This window comes from Phoxinus phoxinus (assembly GCF_949152265.1).
Source record: "Phoxinus phoxinus genome assembly, chromosome: 9".
Classification (NCBI taxonomy): domain Eukaryota; kingdom Metazoa; phylum Chordata; class Actinopteri; order Cypriniformes; family Leuciscidae; genus Phoxinus; species Phoxinus phoxinus.
Window position 1 is genome coordinate 6,205,214 of NC_136884.1, and position 23,758 is coordinate 6,228,971.

At 38.8% G+C, this 23,758-nt stretch overlaps 3 protein-coding genes across 4 annotated transcripts; 2 read left to right on the forward strand and 1 right to left on the reverse strand.

Moving 5' to 3' along the window:
* Window positions 1-586: 586 nt before the first annotated feature.
* Window positions 587-21,262, forward strand: LOC307004824 (clathrin coat assembly protein AP180). Its single transcript, XM_079624327.1, has 22 exons — window positions 587-861; window positions 3,934-4,076; window positions 4,505-4,580; window positions 4,752-4,854; window positions 5,114-5,207; window positions 5,331-5,442; window positions 5,969-6,075; window positions 6,158-6,199; window positions 7,363-7,443; window positions 8,131-8,246; window positions 8,360-8,439; window positions 9,029-9,043; window positions 9,389-9,547; window positions 11,116-11,214; window positions 14,658-14,720; window positions 17,652-17,783; window positions 18,444-18,468; window positions 18,576-18,642; window positions 19,457-19,510; window positions 19,594-19,698; window positions 19,819-19,918; window positions 20,716-21,262. Exons 1-21 carry the CDS (start codon window positions 732-734, stop codon window positions 19,903-19,905), a joined length of 1,890 nt encoding a protein of 629 aa, XP_079480453.1. The 5' UTR covers window positions 587-731; the 3' UTR covers window positions 19,906-19,918; window positions 20,716-21,262.
* LOC307003994 (uncharacterized protein) lies at window positions 11,373-13,406 on the forward strand (the record flags this gene model as incomplete). Its single annotated transcript, XM_079622935.1, has 4 exons — window positions 11,373-11,417; window positions 12,323-12,557; window positions 12,669-12,743; window positions 13,195-13,406. The coding sequence occupies 4 exons, from the start codon at window positions 11,373-11,375 to the stop codon at window positions 13,281-13,283; spliced, it is 444 nt and encodes a 147-aa protein (XP_079479061.1). The 3' UTR covers window positions 13,284-13,406.
* On the reverse strand, window positions 19,692-23,401 carry ccdc167 (coiled-coil domain containing 167). Of its 2 annotated transcripts, XM_079624326.1 has the most exons (5): window positions 23,120-23,291; window positions 22,750-22,844; window positions 22,599-22,651; window positions 22,216-22,323; window positions 19,692-19,952 (listed from the first exon to the last, which is right to left on the reverse strand). In XM_079624326.1, exons 1-4 carry the CDS (start codon window positions 23,168-23,170, stop codon window positions 22,220-22,222), a joined length of 303 nt encoding a protein of 100 aa, XP_079480452.1. In that variant the 5' UTR covers window positions 23,171-23,291; the 3' UTR covers window positions 19,692-19,952; window positions 22,216-22,219. The 2 variants fall into 2 exon arrangements, with proteins under 2 accessions (XP_079480452.1, XP_079480451.1); XM_079624325.1 differs by lacking the exon at window positions 19,692-19,952 and having other exon boundaries at window positions 21,853-22,323; window positions 23,120-23,401.
* Window positions 23,402-23,758: the final 357 nt, after the last annotated feature.

Here is a 23,758-nt window from a genome sequence, read left to right on the forward strand (position 1 = left end):
CGAAAAGGCAGGACCTTAACCTGCATTACCAGAAAAATAAGCAACTAAATATCCAAGATCTACACGATATAGCATTGAAACGTGAACAATTACTTGTCTTCATACTCTCGCCCTTGAAAAGGCTCGAAAAAGACACGTCATCATCACCATCATCATCCGACAGGACGGGAAGGACACACGGGCTTTGACCGAATAATACCGAGGCTCCGGAATCCCGAACAGGTTTATAGTAGAGGATCAATCAACGGAACGTTTTTTCAACTCGTTTTTATGCGTTTATTTAATTCATTCCATTGAAAAAAATAACCGGTTCAACGTAAAACGCCCCGTCATTTCGGCTTGATGTTTATTTTTTTAAATACATATACTAATCAAAGGTGACAGTTTACCGTATTAATTTGATTATTTATTTCCCACAAGAGCCAGAAATAGCTCGGCGTAGGGCGTTACGTAATAGGAGCATTATCCATGGTGCTGAAACCAACCCATGCATAGACGCCTACATCGACCACATTTTATAGAAATAAAATTCAAACATATATGTTTGTGCTTTTGAATACGTAATTTCAGGCGCTCTGGTTGGAAACCAAAAGGAGAAATCGACATTGTCCGTTTCTGTAGAGCCACCTTGGATTCCGTCTCATTTTTTGTCGGCGAATATCATATGCATTTCGACTGTCCTTCCCCCTGAAGTTGATTCTTGAGGTGGTTGTCGACGCTACCGGGAGAAAATGTCGGGACAGACTCTGACGGATCGCATCGCCGCGGCGCAGTACCAGCTCACCGGATCCGAGGTGGCTCGTGCCGTTTGCAAAGCCACCACGCACGAGGTGATGGCGCCCAAGAAGAAGCACCTGGATTGTAAGTGAGACATTTTTTTGACTCACCCTCATTCCTCAACGCGTTCAGTCTCACTCAGACCTGGCGCTGTCCACTTCAGCACCACAGCACAGTCCAATGCGTAGAATAACGAGGCTGTGTAAATGCATGGCTTGTACTCAATGAGGTTGTTTGCTACTAGTTGCAATTCTGTCAATGGAAACCCTGCCTTTTAGGGTGCATGTAATATAAGGAGCTTATATTCTAAGAGAAGTGTGTCAGTGTGTGTAGCTGATTGCGTTTAACTGACAGCACAGAACTGAAGTGTCTTTATGTGGGTGGTGTGGTCTGGAACTGAGAGGGAGAGACAGTGAAAGAGAAGACAGAAGGAAATCAGCTGCATTTAGACAAGACGGAGAGGCCACAAAATCATCTTCGTGTCGCCCTCGAGCGCTGTGTCCTGCAGGAGAAGGCCTTCTGAATTATAAATCGATCAGCCAAAGCATGTATTATTTACAAAGCCAAAGGTGAGGACACTGGTATGCAAGCTGGGGAATCTTGTTGTGTGTTAATATCAGCAATCTCTTCATCAGGGAATCACATGTGTGATTTCACAGGCACTCCCAAAATCCATAGATTAATAAATCCGCTTGGTCTTGGCAAGGTTTAGCATTGTTGGCCTGTCTACAGACACAAACTTGTTTTACTTTTGTAGTATCAGGTGTTTTGTGACAAGAAATGTGTTTGTTGAGTTTTTATCTCTTAACTCCAGCCATTTGTCTGTTGAATTGGAAGGCGTGAGGGGTGGTGGTGAGGTTGTCATGGAAACTGAAGTAGATTATTGGGGAAGGGGGAGGGGTGAGTCAGTGACATCATGATGACATGGTATCAGTTTGCACGAAAGGGTCTTCATACCAATACAGAGGCAGCATTTGCTTTGAATTTAAAAAGTCGCAAGACAGCAAGAAAGTCGCAGATTGTTCGTTTAATGTGGTCTTTTCTGTCAATGTTGTTGTGCTGCTTCATAGAATAGGCCTATTATTTAAATATTAAAGATATCACTGTCTTTTTTTTAGATGCATTTGTTTGGATTGATTTGTATGATCTTGCATCATTTAGTTAAGAGACCAAAGCAACTGATTGGCAGAGTTTAGTCATGTGTTCACACATATGGTGCGTGTGTGTGTGTTTGTAATGTGTCTGTATTTACACCGTCTGTAATCCAGTCACATGAGCAATTCCATAATCCCAATGAGCTGCACCGGCTCACATATTCCTAACCTATATGTTCAGACTCCCAAAACAAGGACTGCTATGCCATATACTTCTATATATAGTGACAATACATAGCAACAAATTGCACTGGTGGTAACGCAACTCACACCTTATCTCAGTGTGTTCTAATCTGGACTATTCTTGGCTTCTTAACTCCACTGCAGTGTGCTCTCTAGCAGCCATGACTAACATATTGGCACCCTGAGCACAACGTTATATGGAATTTAAGACGATCTCCTGTCAGGAAGTCCGTAAAGAGAATGCCAGGGACATATTGCACTCCCAAATCCCAAAAAACTAAAATAACTTATATTTTGTTTAAAGAAAATCAATCCTGTTTTAGGACTATTGGGAATTGCTTTGCATTTGTTACATTATTTTCATGACAGTTAAACACATTTTCCACCAGATTTCCCAACGAAAGAATGATGCATCATTTATTATTATCATTATAAGTGCCTTTAATTCATGCTGATTCCACTTTTCATTGCATTACAGTATTGAGAATCATTGAGTAATAAGTAAAAATGAGTATAAAGTATTTAGGGACAATGTCATAATGCAAGAAATCTTAATGGTCCCAAAACAAGTCTCATTTCTTTATAAAAACTTTTATTGTATGTATTTGGTTTTGAGGGTAAAATGTGCTAATTTTTCAGTAGTTGCTTGAGACTGAAAACTGATATTCAGTCTGAAAGAAGCTCATTTTAAAGTTCTACTTTGTGTGTGGTTGGAAAAATTACGCAATGTTCACTCTGTCAGTTTTTGGGATTGACCATAAGGTGCAAGTCTCGAAATGTCCCGTTCAAACAGCAATTTACAGTAGCGTTTCGAATACTGTCTGTATGAACGTGAATTGGACACCTTGGTTTAAATTCTGATCCGAAGGATGGTGCTTTTTTTGACAGTATAGTGTCCCCGTCACTATACTGGGGCGTTAGGACCGAGCAGCCCCCTCTTGGTCTCTCTTGGAAGCCAACACGGCTTCAAGTGATTTAAACTGCAATTCATCGACTGGCCGCTAGAGACATGCTCCAAAAGGGAGTCAATTCCATATATCCCCCATGTTAAAATGCCCAAATTTGCAGCAGGAAAAAACGTGTTTACAGCCTGGTACAAAAGATGGTTTTGGTCTATATAGCTAATTTTACCCTTCATGACAACTGTGAGGGGGGTGCATTTTTTTATATCTCATCCGTTTAAATTATATTAAGCCTTAAAATTCTGCATAATTAAGGGCGTGGCCACTTGAGTGACAGGTGGATTGTCGCTGCTGTCACTACTAGCCGTTTGTCTGCTGGCAACCAGGCACCTCAGCTCCACCCACGTCCCGCCTCTTTGCCCATTTTCTGTTATACGAGAGTTATGCAAGGTAACGCGCTGCCAAGATGGCAACGACTGGCTCCGCCAACTTTGGGCTTTAAAAATGCTCTTCAGAAACCTACGGGTGACGTCTCGGACACTACGTCGATATTTTTTTTACAGTCTATGGTTAGGACCCACACATACCACTGTGTGAGCAGCACCCCCTTGCTGGCCTCACGAACACCTCTTCCAACAGCAACCTAGTTTTCCCAAGAGGTCTCCGATCCAGGCTCAGCCCTGCTTGGCTTCAGTGGGCAACCATTCTTGAGCCACAGGGTGATAGCTGATGGCAGTATGTTGTTACATGCAGGAAGAATGTTGTTTGTCTCTGTGGGGGCTGTTTCTTTCTTCTAAATGCAATTGCATGTTATGAATTTTCCCCCTTAAAGAAACTGTCTGCTGATATTAATAATCATAAAACTCTTTGCAGTACGTAGCGCTGTGGTGGTAAATGTGCTTGTGTTTTGTGTGCAGATCTGATCGCAGCCACCAACGAGACAAACGTGAACATCCCTCAGATGGCTGACACACTATTCGAGAGATCCACTAATGCCAGCTGGGTGGTCGTGTTCAAAGCCCTAACCACGACTCACCACATCAGCATCTACGGCAATGAGGTGAAGCGATAAATTACTGTTTTAAACTTTATTCCTTTTAGTTTCTTTTTATCAAGTTTAAACTTTAAAAACTAAGGGTGTCTCAATCAGCTCCCTAGTTCAGTAGTCACGTTTCAGTGCCCTGTAAGTACCTTAAAATGGCTGACTACCTGATCAGTGCCCTGTCCACTGAACTGGGGAGCTGATTGAGACGCACTCCAAGTTTCACAAGCAAAACGCAACGTTTCTTGGGGGAACGCAAAAGCATTGAAATCTCCCATCCTATATTTTTTCCACCACCATGTCCCTTTAGGGGCTCCGTAGAAAACTGCATGCAGTATTGCATTCGCTCTTATTAAGTTCAGAGTTCATAAGGCATTTTGGTCAAATAAAATAAAATAAAATAAATACTGTGTGTTTCAAGATTTGTCCTTATTAAATCCCTGCAGAGATTCATCCAGTATTTGGCGTCCCGAACTTCCCTGTTTAATCTCAGCAACTTTATTGACAAAACAGGCTCCCATGGTGAGTTTGTATACATTTGTGTGTGAGTTAAATGAATAAAGTCACATAAACGTCTATCAAATGCCATTTAACTTGTTTACTAATTCCATGAAGTGTGATCTGAAGTGTGATCCATTAAATGTGATATAAATGTGATCAACTAAGGCTGTTTATATCTTTTCTGTCTCCAAGGCTATGACATGTCGACATTCATTAGGCGATATGCACGGTACTTGAATGAGAAGGCATATGCCTACCGCGCGATGGCCTTCGACTTCACTCGAGTTAAAAAGGGGTATGTCGATTAATTCTGGGAATAGAAGGCTACATTGGCAACATTTAGACACTAGTATATTACATCAGAGTACATTTTAGATATCATGATGTAGTAAGAAACGCTTCAGACTTTACTCCCAGAGTTGTTACATTTACAGATCACAAAGAGAATGTCATCTCTGAACGCTCTGAACTGTTACTCATCTGTGTGTGTGTGTGTGTGTGTGTGTGTGTGTGTGTGTGTGTGTGTGTGTGTGTGTGTGTGTGTGTGCACTCAGAGCTGAGGGTGTGATGAGGACTATGGCTCCTGACAAGCTCTTGAAGGCCATGCCTGCCCTGCAGACTCAAGTGGACACACTGCTGGAGTTTGATGTGAGTAACATCTCCCACAGCATCTGGGACCTTCTGTGAAGCCGTCCCATTAACTGAGATTGTATTTGATTTTGTATTCTTCACAATAATGTTTTAAATGCTCCCTTGTCTCTCCACCCTCAGGTTCATCCTAAAGACTTGAACAACGGCATCATAAACGCAGCATTCTTGCTTCTCTTTAAGGATCTGATAAAGCTCTTCGCCTCCTACAATGACGGCGTCATCAATTTATTAGGCATGTGATAACTAATTTACTATAGATGATCTCAATCTCTGAACTATAAAACATCTTACTATTAATTTAAACAATTCTTAAAGCCTTAAAGTAAAAATGCATTATAATATGTGCAGATTCCTTGTTACATCTGGTTACATCTACAATTGGTTGTTTGTCATGTGTTTTAATGCATTATATTTTCTAAAGGTGTGTTCAATGAATAGATGAGTATTATAATACATTATAACTGTATTACAATTATTCATGACACTACAATGCATTATAAGTTGCATTACAATGCTCAATTAATGCAGAAATATGAATTTATGCAATTTTATATTATTTATTTGAAATAATTAAAAGAGCAGTTTCATGTCTATCCTTGTATTGTTCAACTGGTAATTAGTAGCTAGTAATTAAATTTTTTTTTAGAGTAACTTACCCAACATTGATTATATATACTGTAAACTAAAGCGTTAACCTAATCTTCTATCCTCAAACAATGGGCTGTGATCTGTTTTCTTTCTTTTTTTTGGTTCTACAGAGAAATATTTCAAAATGAAGAAGTCTGAATGCAAGGATTCTCTGGAGATTTATAAGAAATTTCTGACCCGGGTGACCAAAATTGCAGAGTTCATGAAAATTGCTGAGGTAAGGCCAGAAGAAGAGATATTTAAAGTCAAATATATTTACAGAATTCACTTAGAATATGATTATTGCGTTTCTGTTGCAGCAAATAGGAGTGGATAAGAATGACATCCCTGACATCTCTTATGTAAGTTACTATTGTATTACTTATACATATACTAATGTATTACTATTGTACTCAGTGACTGTCATATTCCCAAACATTTGTCCTTTCATGTATGCACATTTATTGGCGTGTCACTTCTGTGTAGCTCTTAATTTGTATTAGAATCAGGTCAATTATTGATTCCTGGATGTCAATGGTTTGTGAATACTTTAGAGCACTGGTTGTCTTCCTTTTAAAATAATGAAGTAAAGCTGGTGTGAGTGTGAGAGCTTTTCATCTATCCTAACCATGCATCATTATTAAATCGCCCTCCCATGGGACTTCTCAGTGTCTGCATCCAGGCGTAGTTGCCGACATGGCAGATTCAGACAATGAAGACTGTCCCTTTAAAGACTGCTTCAACGAAGAGCCGGTAACAATGTTGACTGATATGGGACGCAAGTATGCATCTCAGTGCATTGCTTTTACCATGGCCACATGGGATAGTAAAGTGTCCATCGAATGAGCCCTTCGGAAGTAGTAGGTCTACTTTTCACCTGCTTTTTTATGAGTGCTATGCATTCGGACTCGGCTCACATACAGTTTTTTGCCTACTATATAGTACAGAAGTAGGCGTATTTGGACGCAGTGGATTTCTTTGTATGAGCTTGTGGTTTTAAAAAAATTAAGAACTCATGTAAGATGCGTGTCCTTATAAAATACAAATAATATATATAAAATACTATTGATCTGACCATACTGAAACTAGCAGAAAAGAGCTGTATAATGCCTTCCATAGAGCTTCTTTTTAGCTGTAATTAAAGTTTTAAAAACTGATGAATTTTGCTAAAATCAACACTTTTTTTATATGAAACTGCTTTCTGTATTGTATAAAGTGCTACATAAATAAAAGTGGCTTGACTTTCCCTCAAAAATGAAAAGGTCACATTGCGATTAGCCTTTTTGTTCAGAAGCTGGGTAAAGCAATGCACTGAAGTCCAGTTCTGTCCCACAGTTTGTGCAGTGAGCTGATTTTGCAGTGCTGTGAGGAGTGGTTTGACTTTGAGTAAAGGTTCCCAGCTGGTTTTGATGTGGTGTTTTATTGTTTGAATTTGCTGTGAAACCTTGAGAGATATTGACATCAAATGTGCTCTGGTGGTTTTTGTACTGCTCATCGTGTGTGTATTTTATTTTGCTGTTCTCAGGCTCCCACCAGTATTCTGGAATCTCTGGAGACACATATGAACAGTCTAGAAGGGAAGAAAGGGTACGAGACCCCTGAACTCATTCTAAATCACTTTAAATGTCAGATAGGAAGTAACTCTGAACTTGTAAATCAAATGCTGCATGCTAGATTTGATAGAGAACACTGAGCAGGGCACATAACCATGGCTGGTCACCGTGATTTTGCCAAGTAAAACATGTTAAGTTGATCCTGAAACAACATTCCTGTCCGAAAACATATACTAACCCTTTCCCTACTCCTAAACCTGATAGGTGAACAACACTGATGTAGATGCATGTTACTAATGTAGAAAATGTCTAAACTTGACATAAACTGTAAAAAAATGTCCCTCAAATCTGATTGGTTGATTGGAATGTTTATGTATATGAAAATATTTTACTTTGTGAAATCACTTTCACCAACCTTGGCTTGTCTCTGCAGTTATTGTACTGTACGTCTCTTTGGATAAGAAATAGAAGGTCTCTAACTAAGTAAATATGAATACTAATTGATGTTCTTTTCCTCCTCCTGCAATGGTTTGTTCAGGGAAGGGTGAGTACGTTTTAAATAATCTCATAGACATTTTTATCAGTGTTGTTCTTTTTATATAAAATCATCTCAATGTCTCTGTTTGTGTCCTTCAGATCACCCACAAAGGTATGTGGGCACTTAATTTGATTATTGTTTTGATTTTGTTCATGGATCTCACACACATATGTTTAACCTGTAGCTCTGTGTTATGTTTTAGGGATCACCCACCAATAACGTGTCTCCAACCTCCACTCCCGCCAAATCTGCTGCTGCCGTCCCCACTTTGGAGCCGCCACGCTCCGAGGCCACGCCAGCTGCCGAAACTGCCACTGAGTGAGTGACCCATGTAACCTCACTTCCTGTCGGATAAAATGCTAATCAGAAGATAATATCTGACGTACATTTTTCATATGTTTATAAAAGTGTGTGTCTCTATGTCACCGTAGTTCTCTTCTGGATCTGGACCCGTTGTCTTCCTCTGGACCTTCTGCAGGAGGAGCATCAGCTGCTCCCACATCTTGGGGAGGTACAGTTTAAACACATACACACACACACACATACTCAGCATGTGAACATGTCAATTTCCAGACCAAACCAAAACCCGAAATTGAAAAAAAAAGAAAAAAAAGAAGACCTTTCCGAAGGAGTAAGTTCAGATGCATGGCTATGCTGGGGTCTGACTCAAAGATGTTGGAGTATATGTGCCAGCGTGCTATAACAGCGTGCTTTAATACGAAACCATAAAATATTTATGATCATAATTGATCTTATCAACATTCACAACCCATTTCACTTCCATAATGTGACATATTTTAGAGGGAAACAGGTCATCCAGCAAGAAAACCGTGAGACTGACTGATTAAACCATGAATGTGGTCTCAATGACATTAGTTAACTTAACTTCATATTGCTCCATGACAAAACCAAAATTGTCACAAACCCAAAATAATATGTCAGACTGCCCAGAACAAAACCCAAAACCAGACCTTAAACACACAAACTTCCTACCTTAAAACACCTGTTTTACATTTCTCATTATAAACTCTTAATGAATGCATGAGTTAATTCGATCATCTCTTTTTCTGTCTGTCTCTGATGGGCCGCTGTCACATCAGATCTGCTGGGGTCAGGTAAGCGTTGTTGGCTTTTCATTTTATGTTAGATGTGTTTTCATGTGATTTGATGTGTTAAATGTCTCATGCATTTTCTTAAACATTTTGAACACTTGTTATAGCTCTCATCTGGGAAATTTAAATTGACCATATGACAGTCCTATATATGACAAACTTAGTCTCCTGAAGCCCTTTTCGAGTGAGAATCCATTTCACATCTCTGTGTCAATCCCTCAGTATTTGCTCAGTAGAATCTTTCTCTCCCTCTCTCTTATGCTCTTGCCCTCTTATTTGGTTCCTTTCCTGGTTATCTGTTTATTTACGCTGTGTTTATATTGGTCCGCTGGGGGCGTGGCTATGCAGAAATGGGTTCCCTTACTTCAGAGACTCTCCTTCCTGACCCAACCCTTGCCGTAGACTCCAACTCCTCAGCCACGCCCACAGCCGCTGAGGCAGCCGTTTCATTGGCTCCTCCTCCTTCCGCTGCCGGTGCTTCCTCCGGCTCAGCCGATCTCCTCGGAGGTCAGTAGTGAGGTTTCTTCCTTAAGAAGATGTAGAGGCTGTGCCACATTCTGAAACAGAGGAACATCCCAGCACAGAAATTAAAGACCAGATCAAAATCACAGTTTGCGGTGTTTCATGTGTGATTTGTGAAGTCTGTAGTCATCATTCTGTCTGCAGTAGAAATCTAGAGCTTCTCATTTCCTTTTCTGCTTTATATCTTCCATGCTGCAGTTTTTATTTGACCATCAATGTTCCACAAGATCTTGTGTATTAAAATTACACATATGAATTATAATCATTTGATTATTCTTATGTGTAGCTGCATTTGCAGACTGCACAGTAAGATTAATCAGGTTTTCAGTTGCAGTTTTACATTCAGAGAATGCAAAACGTTTTAAAGTGAGCATGAAATCAAAACACATTTCGCTTTCAAAATACATGCTCAAAAAAGTTATGTAGTAATAACTCTTTCCACGCCAGCGTTTTCTAAAAAAGTTGCCAGCCACGGCCTGCATTTTTGATAATTTCCACAAAACTTTCATGGCCCCCAGAATATTTTGTTGTTTGAATACCTGAATACGAAGAAAGAAATAACAGAGCCTCTGCTTTTAAATAAAAAGCCCATTTTATTTAAAAGCTGTTTTAACTTCATGTGTTCTTTTTTTGACAACACTTGAATGTGGGTAGCAACATTTTGAACAAAAAGCTAAGAAAATCACGTATTTTCAAAGACTACAACGTGCATAAGCAATGCTTTTATCGCTTGTTTCTGCTCCTTTTTTGCCTGTGTTTTGATCTGGAGGTTCAGTACTCTTTCAGAAGATGCGTATTAGCGCCCCCTACCTTATACAAGTGAAAACACGGAAAGCCGGGAAATTCCGCCAATGGCGGGGAAAGAGTTAAAAAGAAAACAACCTCTGAAATAACTCTAATTTATGGTTGCATGGCTGAATGGGCTATTAGTTAATGTTAATCAACAGATATTTAGTACATATTTTGTGAGTAATGCGGCCATTCTAAAATCTTACATAGTCAATCTTACAAATAATGATTTAATGATAAGATGAAGTTCAATCCTACTTTTGTATGGTTGAATATCCTGGAAATCATGTCATGTTACTAAAGTAAAATTGGTTACGAATATTTAATATTAACAAAATTGGTCAGAACTATTATATAGTGCACTCTTGAAAATAAAGGTTCCAAAAGGGTGTTTAAAGAGTGATGGCATAGGAGAACTATTTTTGGTTTCTCAAAGAAACTTAGTGTGAAACTTAGTGTGAGGAACATTTTAATAATCTAAATAACCCTTTTCCACTATAAATAACATTTTGTGCAATGGAAATGTTCCATGGATGTTAAAGGTTCTGCCTTTATTTTTAAGAGTGCAGGTTATTTTAAGTATTCAGAGCATAATTTAAAATATTTTAAATGCAAACGTCTTTTTCCCGAACTTTGCATGACACTGAAGTCTTGTCGTTTCTTTCTCTCTATGCTATCTACTCTCTCTATTTCCTCTTCCTCCTCTCATCCTTTTCTTTGGCTATTATACATCAACGCTTTGGCCCTTGTGTGCGGTACTCCAGATGTGTTTGCGGCCCCTGCGGCTGAAACAGCTGCTGCTGCAGAGGGCGGGGCCACAGCAGCCACGCCCACTTCTGCTGGCGATGGCACCGCGGCAACTGGTGGGTGACAACAGTTCAAGCGCATATATGTGTATGTGAGAATATCGGTATAGAATGGGTGAGAGAGAGAGAGAGAGTGTGTGTTTGCTTGTGATTGTTTTCATTTACCGCTATTAAGAACCACATACTGTAGAGCCTCTTCTGCAGGCTCTTCCCTAATGAACCCTCCTCTGGTCAATGTTGAGTTTTCTGAACTGGCATCGGTGTTGCCGTGGAGATTGCTATCTGTGTTGCTAGGGCTTTGAACATTGAAGTTCGGTTCTCTGGGGGTCAGAAGCAGATGTCGACTTTTTTAGGCATGCAACACTCAGCGTATCTGACGAAATATTCAGCTCTAACTTCCACAGAGAGAGGAGAGTTCTTCTATCTTTCTTTCTCATTCTTCCTTCTCTGAAGATTCATCCTCAGGTTGACTTTATCCAGCTTATTTTAATGTAAGAGCAGGTGCGGCTATTTGTAACTTGAATGTGCGAGGCTTCCAGTGTCATTCGCTTACAGTTCCACAAAAACACTCCGTTATGCTGTTTGATATTGCAAACTTAATTCATTATTGTAATCATAAACACATTGGTGCAATATTGCACTTTGTTATTCTTCTAGTTATTAAATTATACCCAATTAAGAGGGAGTATTCTCAGACCGTTGGCAAACGTTCTGGCAAGGTTCTCTCAAAGTTATGAACAAACATTCCTACGATAACGTTAATAGAACGTTCATTCAAGGTATCTGGTCTTTAATAATGTTAATGTCCTGAAAATGTTAGTACAAAATCTTAATTTACACATCATTCATGTAACGTTTTTTTCTGAAACGTTTTTTAAATGCTACTAGGCTTCTTATTTTAGAATGTTCAGAGAATATATTCAAAAGTAACATTCTTATAATGTTTGAAGAATTATAAAATGGAATGTTTCCTTAACATCCGTACAAACAAGAAAAACGTGATGTTTTGAACATTCAGAAAAAACTTAATGGGAACGTTAGCAAAACATTCTTAGAGATATATTTTTGTTATTAGTGTAGATGCAAATGAATCAGAAGTCTCGCACATTCGCAGAAAACAGATATTCCCGCTTTGCAAAATAAGCTGTGATATAATAAATAACAGCAGTCTCAGAGGCTTGAAGATGTTTTTCGTTCACCCTCTTCTCCCGGTATAGATCCCTTCGCTCCATCGGCTGGTTCTGCTGATAACTCCCTTCAGTTGGACCTGTTCTCCCTGCAGGCAGTAGATGACAGTAACGCTCTCTTTAGCTCAGTGGCGGCCACTACTGGCCCGGCATCTGTCTCCACCACCACTAGCGATGTAGCCCACACTGCACCGACGATAGACCTGTTTGCTGGTAAACCCCTTAGCCCCCCCCCCCCCTTTTTTTTTTTGATTGGTTTGATTTGTGTTGTGTATTATTAATATTATTTATGTTTTCTCTCTACAAATGTCCTCTTGTCTTTAGGTTTTTTTCATCCCATGCCAGATTCATCTGTTCCCAAAACAGACCCTAACCCCAGTCTAGACCTGTTTTCAGCAGGTACACACAGTACATCCATCCACTCATTCCTTGCCTCGCTTGTACATTGTTTTTCTCCATTCTGTCCTTGACTGCTCAAGGTGAGCCAAATATGCTTCTCTCCTAGGGCAGTCGACACACTCCCTCACTCCCTTAGGCATTTATTCACTCCTTTTTCTTTCCCAATCTCTCAGTCTGTGTTTTTCTTGAAATGTCTCCAAGACCCACTAGTTACATTATCCCCACTTAGAGACGTTTTTATTTTCACTTGCACCCTTGGGCTTTATCTCATTCACCTGTCTTTATCGATGAAGTAAACGGGTTCTGACCTAAAACTGACGCACCTTAAGGGTTTAGTTGTGATATTTTAGTGTTCCTTTTACATAGATAGATACATAAGGTTACTCTTCAAATAATGGATGCTAAAGGAGTAAGACTTCAGATGTCAACTAAACTCGTTCCTGTGCTCCAGATGTGTTTCATCCTCCTGCCGCTGCTCTATCTGCCCCCATGAGCTGGCCAGACAGTGGGGCAAATCTGGACCTGTTTGGGGGTTGGTAACAACCCCACTGTGCATGATTTGCAATGGTTTGATTTGCATGTTTTGCTCAGATGGTTGCTATGGATTCTGTTATTGGTTGTTCTGATGGTTGATGGACACAAGACAGCAGTTGTGAGAGATTCCCTGACCTGACAGGAAGAAGTGAAAAGACTTTAATAAGGTGTATGTGTGTGCTTTTGTGGTTCTTAACACATTTGTGGGTTGTATTTGTGTGCCCAGCTAACACAAATGTTCTAAGAACGTTTTGCTAACATTCCCATTAAGTGACTGAAAATGTTATTTTTGAATGTTCTCTAAAACATTACAGTTTTTTAAAGGGGCTATATGTAAGAATTTTAATGTATTAATTGTTTTTTTTATTGCCAATGTGTGAACAGCTTGTTACAAAACGTAAAAAAAATGCTTTTACATTATACTTATGTTCAGGATAATGCAGAAAAAGCTATTCTGTACTGTAATGTCAATGTGTCATGCAAGGGGATTAATTCAAACTATAGTCTCACATAGACAAATATATAGTCTCAAATATACTTTATAATCAAACTATCATGATAGTGTATTTTTAATTACAATTATCTGGTGACATGATGCTGGTGAATTGCAGAGCTTGTGCAAACATATCAACATCACTATGATCAGATGCTTTCTTAACTGCTGTTTTCTCACCGATGTCATTTTAGTTGTGCGTTTGTTATTGAGAGGAAAGCGCACAGCACATATTTACGTCGCTCTCAGCAGTGTGGACGGCGTCGGGATGTTCGTTAACAGTAAATCGCTACAAAGGTATTTCCAACTTCTTTTTAGTTCTAAGATTAGTGAGTAAGTCGAGCCTTGAATCACGTTCAGTCTCTTGTACGTTATAGGTGCTCAACTGCGAGCACCAGCAATAAGTTGGGTGTCACCGGTGTCACTAATAACAAGGGTTTCTGAATTCTTTATATAGCCCCTTTAAATGTTTTTACTTTTTCTTGGTTATGTGAACTTTAGAGACAACATTAAGGGAATGTTCCATTTTATAATTCTGCAAACATTATGGAAACATTACTATTGAATGTTCTCTGAACCATCTGAAACTAATAAGTAGTAACATGTAAAAAAACTTTAGAGGAATGTCCAACTAAAATGTTTTAAAAAATTCCATAAATGATATATATACATAATGTTACATAATGTTTTTGGGCTAATGTTTTGAGAATGTTATTAAAGACCAGATAACATTCTATTAACGTTACTAGAAGAATGTTTGTACATACGTTCTGTTAGCTGGGTGATAATCTCTCTCTTTCTCTCTTTTTGGGCTTGATTCTCAGTGTAATGGCTTTGGCTCACTCACCTGCTCACTTTTTTACCCTCATGCTGCGTGGATGGATCAGAATCGGCGGGTGCTGGTGAGGCCAAACCACCCGCAGCAACCACAGGTGGAGATCTGATGTCGGGTACGTCACCTGCAGCCCTCATGACTTCTTTGTTCTTTCTTCATGTCATTTTCATGGTTTGTCTGGTGTTCAAAACAGTCATGTTTACAATCCTCATAGTCCATAGCATGGAAACTGCAGCATGTTTTCATACCCTTAGGAAAGACAAATCCCAAATCAGATCTCAGTCGTTTCTCAACGATAGCAATGAGATGGGGAGCAAATCAAGCACCTAAAGTCCGCATTGAAATCAAAAAATCCTATTTTCTAAATACATGTTATAGATATTATTGTGAACAATTCGTCCATGCATACAGGATGTTTAATTTTAATGGTTAATCAAAATGTCATAACTGGTGAAGACTTCTCTGTGGTGTTGTATGCAGGACTTCTCCAATCATTTAATCCGCTTAAACCCCACTCTTGAAAACTCACATTATTCCACTTTTAAAAGTCACGCCCACATCTCAATCAACATCCAATCAACAACTGATGCCTAGAACCAAGACCCTGGCCGCATTTTTTATTATCTTTTTCAATAATCCGTTACACTCGGATGTATGTCATGATACAGATCTGCCGCTACTTTTGTTTCATTGTGACTTAAAATGTGATTTTAATTCTGAGAAAAGACCTTTGTAATCTCACGAGTTTCAGAAGTCTGCAATATATTTATGTAATCCAAATTTTTTTCAATGAACCATAACTGAGAACTCAAATTAAGCTATGATTTATTTGTTTATATATATATATCAACATTTGTCTTCTGGGTGTGTGTTATTTTAACACAGCAGAGGTGTTTTTATGTGTGTTGATGTCAGTTTAGTGATGTGTGTGTGCCTGGTGTATATTGAGTCTATAGACACGTTACATCTCAGTTGTGTTGTGGTGACACTGACATGTTGAGATGAGATCCGTGTTTCCATCTGTTTTTCTCATGCGTGGCTTTTATGTTCATCTCAGCTCTACGTGGACTGAGAAAGCCTTCTTCCCAATGCCTTGCTGCTTAATTCTGCTCTCTCTTTTCTCTCATTCACTCACTCTCTCTTTTGTGCTCATCTGATGTTTCTTCTGCTTGACGACACTTTCCTCTTCCTGATCATGTTCTCTTTTCGTATGTTCTTCTTCTATTACTTCTTCCAATGTTTCAAATTCCCTCTTTTTATTATTATTTTTCTTCATTTTCCATATCTCTTCCCATCCATCTGGCTCTTGGGTCATTGCTTGCTTCCTCCTGTGCTACTGGTGAGTTCTGATGCTCCTACACCAGCTGCAATCCCACAATGCATTGCTGCATTGCAGAATAGGGCTTCAGTGAAAACTGAAAGACTGCTAACCAAGCTATAGGAAAAGTGTAAGATGGATGGATGAAGGAATGAATGAAAGTTTGGATGTTTTGCAAAGATCTCCAGTGTAAGATCCTAACATGTGCTATAATAGAAACTAATGGTTGAAAAGTTTATTATTAAAAATCAGTGCTTAGTAAAAGCTGTACAGTAATGTGGGTTATTTTAGGCTTGTTTCACAACACATGCGTAAGCAGTGGCGCATATTGTTACCGGTGCCCATATTAAAAGGTTACGACGCTGAGCCTATTTTTGCTGTTTAGTGGGCAGAAAATATGTTGAAAATGCAATATAAACCTATTTATCAACACAATCGTTTGCAATATAGCAGCAAAAAATAATGGAGGGAATTAATCACCCATTTTTAAAAAAAAAGATGAATGTCAGGCTTGATTCCACATGCAGCTACATGCACACAAAAAGCATTTTTTACGATAAAAGCCTGTGAGAAGAAAATATTATTTTCAGTATTGAGCCGTAGTTTGTAGTGTCAATATAAAAGCACAGCAAGCTTTTCGTAGTAGTAATTGCTGCTTATGCATGCTGTGTGAAACAAGTCTAACACTGCAGGTGTTTCAAAGCTGTTAAATGTTATGATTGAATGAATGTTTAATGTGTCAGTGTGTGTGTGTGTAGTCATGGTGTGCCTTGATAGTGCTCAGCTCTCTTTCTTCCTGCTCTCATTCTTACACCATAGTTGTGTTCGAAATCACCCCCTGTACCCTCATTCACTCCCTGCATTTCTCCACTAATATATCTCCACTTGAAGGAGTGAATGAAAACGACACTGAGGCCTGCCGCTTTTGCATAGTTTGCGCTTGCCATTTAATAATCATTTGAAACTGTCAGTACCAATAGTAATGAAAAGATTTATCTTGAACTCTGTCATGGAAACTAGTATGTATAAACCTTAATTAAAAAATGTGATAATCAATTAAAAAGTAATTTATACCTGTATGATATTACCGTATGTAGCCACATTGGACCAGCGGTTTGGAAAATGGATGCGGGCGCCATCTTCTGGTGAGAATTAATTCGGGAATTAATTCGGCCGGACCCTCACAGTGTATTATGGGTATTCTCTAGCCGTTGAGTGTAGACTCGTTATTGCTGTGAATTATGGGATTGAATGAGTGCACTCAATATCATCCACTATGGTTTCGGACACCACTACATACAAATGGCTGTTCCCTCAAATAGTGTCCTATTTAAGGGTATGGGGGCGATTTCGGACACAGCCCATGCCTACACCGGACTATACCGTTGTTGTGCCACACTGGATGTGACAAAGCGACCATTGCAAATCCATTTGTTCTTGATATCAGAAGTGAGAGCACTTGAAGTACGTCAGAATAGAATGGGGCATCAGTTTACCGTCAGGAATTTGTTGTCGCGCCACATCCAGTGTAGACAACATCACTGATTATAATGTCGCATTGCGCCGCTCGTGTCTGGTGTAGACACAGGGTTCATATTTTTCTTGTACTGGTTGCCATAGCGATATACCCTGCATGAGGGTTGTTAGCATTCAGTTTAGCTCCCCTTTCCTTACTATTACTGAAAAACAAGCTCACTATGTTTGTCTTACTCTTCACTCCCCCTTAAGCTTTTGATGGAATGGGTGATATGCTCATGCCAGCTATGGCTCCCCAGGCATCAGGGGCGTCACCCATGACCAACTCACCGGTCAAACCCATGGGAGGAAACCTGGACTCAGCTATGGCCAACATGGCCAGCAGTACGTTCCCATCCATTTTTTATTTGGTGTACTCCAAAAAAAATAAAGCGTCTTCAATGGCATCTATAGTCTCACATTCTTAACAATAAAGGTTCTAAAAGGGGGGTTTCACAGCGATGTGAAAGAAGAACCTTTAGAAGAACCATTTTTGGTTGCCCAAACAACCTTTCAGTGAACAGTTCTTAAAATAACCTTTTTTCTCAGTGTAAAGAGCATTTTAATAATCTAAAGAACGTTTTTCCACTTAAAGAAACTTTTGTGCAATGGAAAGTTTCCATTGCTGTCTTTATGGAAAGAGGTTGTTCGTGTTCTTCATACACATAACACAAAAAAATTGTTCTTTTAAGAACTACTCACTGAACAGTTCGCAGCGGAACCCCGATGGTTCTTCTATGACATTGATGTGAAAAAAAAGAGTGTGAAACTTTAACATAGAACCTTTCCATTAAACAAAAGGGTTTTTTTTATAGTGGAAAAGGTTCTTTAGAATAATAAAATTGTTCTTTTAAGAAATGACCATTAAATGGTTCCAATGAAACCTTAATGGTTCTTCTATGACATCACTGTGAAAAAAACCTTTTGGAACCTTTATTTTTAAGAGTGTAAGAGCTAACAATTATAAGAATCTAAAATGGTATATTTGTCTGTCTGTGCTTTCAGATTTGACAATGGGGAACCAGAAACCGTAAGATACAGTAACGCCCTACTCTCGATTTCACCGTATTTTCTTGCCCCCTTAAATACATATTTGTGTATCTGTTCCTCTTCTGTTTCTGTCTCTCTCTGACTCAGGGGTGAAGCAGCTGGAGGGGCGAACTGGCAAGCGCAGGTACCCACCCCTAGCTGGGGCGTTTCCATGGTAAATGTTGTGTTGTTCTGTAGATGTGGAGCATGGGGGTGGAGCATGGCTTTGAGCAGCATGGCTTGGAGCCAATCACGAGCTTCCCCTTCTCCCCGCCTCTCTCTTGGCTCCTTTCAGCTGAATGAGCAGGACTAAAGAGGCGGAGCTTTCTCATTTATGAAACTTAGGGTTGAAATATTGAAACTCTTGAAATATCAACTGTACATTTCTTATTTCAACTTCTTATAAACTGCACTGCTAACACTTTACAGTGAGGTTCCATTTGTTAACGTTTACTACATTAGATAACACGAACTAACAATGAAAAATACTTCTAAAGCATTTATCAATCTTAGTTCATGTTAATTTAAAAGTTGTATCTGTTATTATTACATTGCTTTAACAGGAATTGCTCATTGTTACCACTGCATTGGTTATTATAGAATTATATATTTACAAAAGGATGTATCAAACTTCACATTCATAATCTTAATCGGTTGTGTACAGTGTGAAAAAGCCAAACAGTAGCTTCAGATTCAGTCTCGCTTTAGAGCTTCAGAGCTGTTTTGGCTTGACAGCCGCTTCCTTCTCTTCTCTTTGTTTTGTTTTTATTATTATTATAATATTATAATATTAAGCATATATGCATGTACATCCCCCCTGAAACATTTAAATTCACACTTAAATCAAATTGTTAACCACCATCCCAGTTTGTGCACTGTGCAGATTCCCTTCTGCGTGTCTGTGTGTCGTAGAGTCATGTTCAGGTGTTGTCCTGTTCTGTGTTGTTTGGTGTTAACCTTTCCCCCCCCCATCCCTCCCACCCACTTAGAATTCCCCTCTTGGGGTCTGTCCTGTCATGGGATCCCCATCACCATTTGGCATGGTAAGACTGTGTGTTTATGTGTATGTGTGTGTGTGAAGGCGTTTGTGTTTGTTTCTCTTACCGTGTCTCTCTGTGATTCACAGCCTGGAGCAGGAGCTTCTCCCATGATGCCTGGCTCACCGATGATGGGCTCCCAACAACCAATGATGAGGCCACAGTTTCCGGCAACAGGAGCCCAAGGACAACCGGTATTTTAGACATGAATGCAGTTTAATTTTTCACTTAGGCATTATAATAGTAATTTAGACAAGAAATGCAGACACACTTACTTAATTATTGCTCCCGTCATGTGTGCGTTTCCCCCACAGATGTCTCCGGGAATGGCCCAGAGTCCCAGGAAGCCTCCACCTTCTAAAGATCCTCTCGCTGACCTCAATATCAAAGACTTCATGTAGATGAGCAGCTGGTGTAAGTTTAACTACAGCTACAGCAGATGTGAAATCTGTCGACAGGAAACACAATGAGACACAAGCGGAAATTATGTTCTTCACATGAAGCATCTCGATTTTAATATTATATTAAGAACGTAGTTAAAAAAAAACATTAGTTACATGAAAATAGTGTCATCTGGGGCCGTAACCATCAGGGAAACATCAAAATCGAATCAATATATAGTGATCAATCAATATTTATTAATATATACTGTATATTAGGGATGTAAGGAGTGATATTAAAACGTGATGGTATTTCTCATAGAGGTGAAAAGCTGTCTCGTGACATCAGCATGATCGAGTTGAGTTTGTGGCAAAACCTTTTACAGTGCTTGCATTATATTGACCGCATTATTAGACCATTTTCTAAGGCTGCTGGAAGTGCTGTGACCAAATATTAAAGATTAGGCAGACATTTGAAAGAATTTCAAGGATAACACACAAGGATTTGATCACGTTTAAAGTGTAACACCAACAATCACCAGGCTGTTGGCGCCCTCTGCAGGCATAATGTACATAAGTTGATTGTTCGCATTTTGTATATTGCATTGTGTATTTTAATAGGTGTTCAATAAAACCATAAAATGTCCTGCTTTTAATACCTTATTTGAACCAAAGGCTATTGTTCATGTAGGTCTATTTTTTACTAAAAATATTATCAGATTGCTCCAATAATCATGTATGTAATTATGTGTATATATAATATATACATATACAAACACAAATACATATGCATATAAAATACTAAAACCTCTTTTTTTTCCTCTGTTGCAGTTGTCACACTTATTGTGCAGGCCTGATGAATCAGACGTGTGTACTCTCTTCCGTTCATCACATTCAGGGCCTCCAGTCCCTCCTTCTCTCTCTCTCTTTCCCTCCCTCCCTCTGTCTGTTGTTGTAGCACAAACCGTGAACGTGACTAAGTACATGTGTGTACGTGTGTTTGTATTTCAATGTTCTCAGTTACTTCAGATCTATATATTTAAAAAAAAAAAATACTATGAAGAGTAATGGGCGATGCATTCTTGAACGTGCATCTGCGGGTCTCTTAATGATAGGTGTGCATTCATTTTTCCTGGCTCGCTTTCCGTGGAAAATCAAATCAAATGTGTGACGTTTTCTGTGGAAAATGTGTTTTTTTTTTGCTGTGGTAAATATCACTGGGCCAGTATGTCATCATCAGTCGAGTATTAGTCATCTTTTGACCATGGAAAAACTTCTGTGGGAACAATATCAACGTATTACGAGTTAAGGTAGTGTCTCACGCACTGTTTCTTTTTATCGATGCCCTGATTTTATTCTTTTTTTCGTATCTATATTGATTGTGAGTTACATGCAACATGTGACCATTTAATGAAAATAAATATGCATTTTAGACAATTTTCAATTACAGATTGTTTTGAATATCCTTAGTCTTTATTTTGAGATAAAAAAAAGGTTGAATATATTTTAGTTATGTCAGAAGTTTACTTTGCATACTACATGGCTAGTTAGTAAATCCCATTTGTACAAAGGTTTGTGTCCGTCAAAAGACACTGTCTGAGCCGATCGAGTCCTGCTTGTACGTACAATATACGGTAATATCACAGCATGTAATTCCTTTGTTGTGTAAAGGGGACGCCATCAGATTCTATCAGCAGCAAGTTCATCAGCCAGTCTCAAAACAGGACTGAATAGAACTGGCTGCCTGGTGTTTTGTTGTATTGCAACTGTGCAAGTGAGTGTTTGCTGCAAGTATCAAGGATATCAAAGGGACAAACAGCAGTTTAATGGGACAGTATTGCATTTTATTGATGGCTGTTTTTTATTTCAATTGAACATTTTGTTGATAAATTTTATTTTTGGATGGAATAACACCCTTTGCCCCTCCCACCTTTGTGCATGTTAGTCCTGTTGAAATGCAATAAACAGTGATCTGGAGAGAAACGCCACCGTCTCATTTTTGGGTAAATGTATATGCTTACACTGAATTTGTGATCTCGTCAAAAATGTAAATCATATAAACATACATTTAATCCCCAATCTGTGTCTCTCTCTCTCTCTCTGATGCGCAAGCATCTAATGTCACGCTGTTACACAGCAAACATAAAGCAGTGTTCAGACAATCCAGGATGCCGAAGCCAAGATGAAGATGGCACAATGTATTCATGGCTAAAGCGACACTGACAGATCCACAACCACTGAACAAACCAATGAGTGGACACCGATGGTATGAATTGATATCAGTCTCCCCATAACTCTTCCCCAGTCCGTGTTTGGCATGACATAAAGTACCTCTTCAATATATGAATGTGTAGTAGAAAAGAGCACTGATGGCTAACAGAGCGACGGACAGCATCATGTTCTTCCTGTTCTCTCCTCTCAGTACCTGCAGCTCCTTTTCTGAAGAAAAAACAAAAAGGACATCATCATACAGAACTGCTCTTCCCAAAACTTGTTTCAATACCAACTTTTTGTGATTTATTTCCTATTGTGATGTGTATCCACGTGAAACAAGAAAAAAAAATAGGGTGGGACTTGATTTAGGTCATTAGGAATTGTTATGAGGCACATGAATTAAAAAAGATGTGCATGGATAAATTATGTAAATTACTAATTTAGACATTGTTAAACTGACGCATTTTTACACCCCTAATCTTTCCATAAAAGTGACTCACCATATTTCTGTATTCTGATATTCATTATGATCATCTCATCTTCAAGGGCGAGCCTGACAGTACATGAAAATACTCGTTTGCTACGTTTTTAGAGTAAATTATGCAGATTATCCAAGATTATGCATGTTTATCATCATATTGTAATAACCACCTTTCACTGTCCGAGAGTTGTTCTTTTCTCTGTCTGAACTCTGACCTCTCCAGGTTGTTTTTACAGTGTGATTTGCGCTCTTCAATGCGGTCAATCTAAAGAGAGCAAAAAAAAAAAAAAGGAAAAAGAGAGAAAAAGAAAAAAAAGAAGCATGATTTCAATATGAAAACAGATGTTCATATAGGACTTATCAGTTACGTGATAGCACAGACATTCAACATTTTCAATAAATTATATCTAAATCTGGGCATAAATGTAGCGTCATCATTCCAATATCTGTCAGCTGTTTCATACATAGATACATACAGAATAATAACCTATGGCTATATCTATGGTTTCATACACATGACATGGCATAAACGTGCATTACCTCGCTTGCCACACTTATTTTCTCTTTCTTCGTCGTCTTTGATTTACTCATTTTGGAAGGTCTGAATAATTTAGTGAAGAGAAATCATGAGATTTGTATATACTTCCGCACACAAATCTTTTACTCATCACTCTCTTGCGTGTCGCTCTTTGTCTATGACGAGATTCATACTGCCATCTGCTGTCGGAGGGTGAAATTTCGTATTGGAAAAAGCAATCCACACATTCGCTGAACAAACAGGAAAACAGGTCTCTCATCGCATCCGCTTGGAGAAAGAACTGAATCAACTAACCTACCTAGTTGTTTTTATTGTTGGCGTTTAATTAAATTTTAATATTCGAATGTTAGTGAGAAGAAAAATAAATAGTTTAGATATCGATCCTCAAATGCAATGGACATTGATAGACTATTTAGAAAACACATTTGACTCAAAATCTAAATACATAAACGCATAAATAAATAAATAAATACTGCAAGTAAAATCAGCACACATTTAAGCTAATCATGAATAATCCTGACAATACATGATAATTATCTGTAATACTTTTATTATTTTTTTATTTACTGTTCGACAATTATTTTCATCAAAAGCAGCATACATTTAAGACAGTAGCCTACAGCAAACACTGCAATGTATTT

Bases quoted from the DNA above. Each gene is read 5' to 3' on its own strand.
- LOC307004824 (XM_079624327.1), top strand. From the start codon at position 732: ATGTCGGGACAGACTCTGACGGATCGCATCGCCGCGGCGCAGTACCAG. The intron at 5,208-5,330 runs GTGAGTAACATC...CTCCACCCTCAG, and splicing joins ACACACTGCTGGAGTTTGAT to GTTCATCCTAAAGACTTGAA. The intron at 9,548-11,115 runs GTCAGTAGTGAG...GCGGTACTCCAG, and splicing joins CTCAGCCGATCTCCTCGGAG to ATGTGTTTGCGGCCCCTGCG.
- ccdc167 (XM_079624326.1), bottom strand. From the start codon at position 23,170: ATGAGTAAATCAAAGACGACGAAGAAAGAGAAAATAAGTGTGGCAAGC. The intron at 22,845-23,119 runs GTAATGCACGTT...TGCTCTCTTTAG, and splicing joins AAATAAGTGTGGCAAGCGAG to ATTGACCGCATTGAAGAGCG. The intron at 22,324-22,598 runs GTGAGTCACTTT...TTTTTTCTTCAG, and splicing joins TATCAGAATACAGAAATATG to AAAAGGAGCTGCAGGTACTG.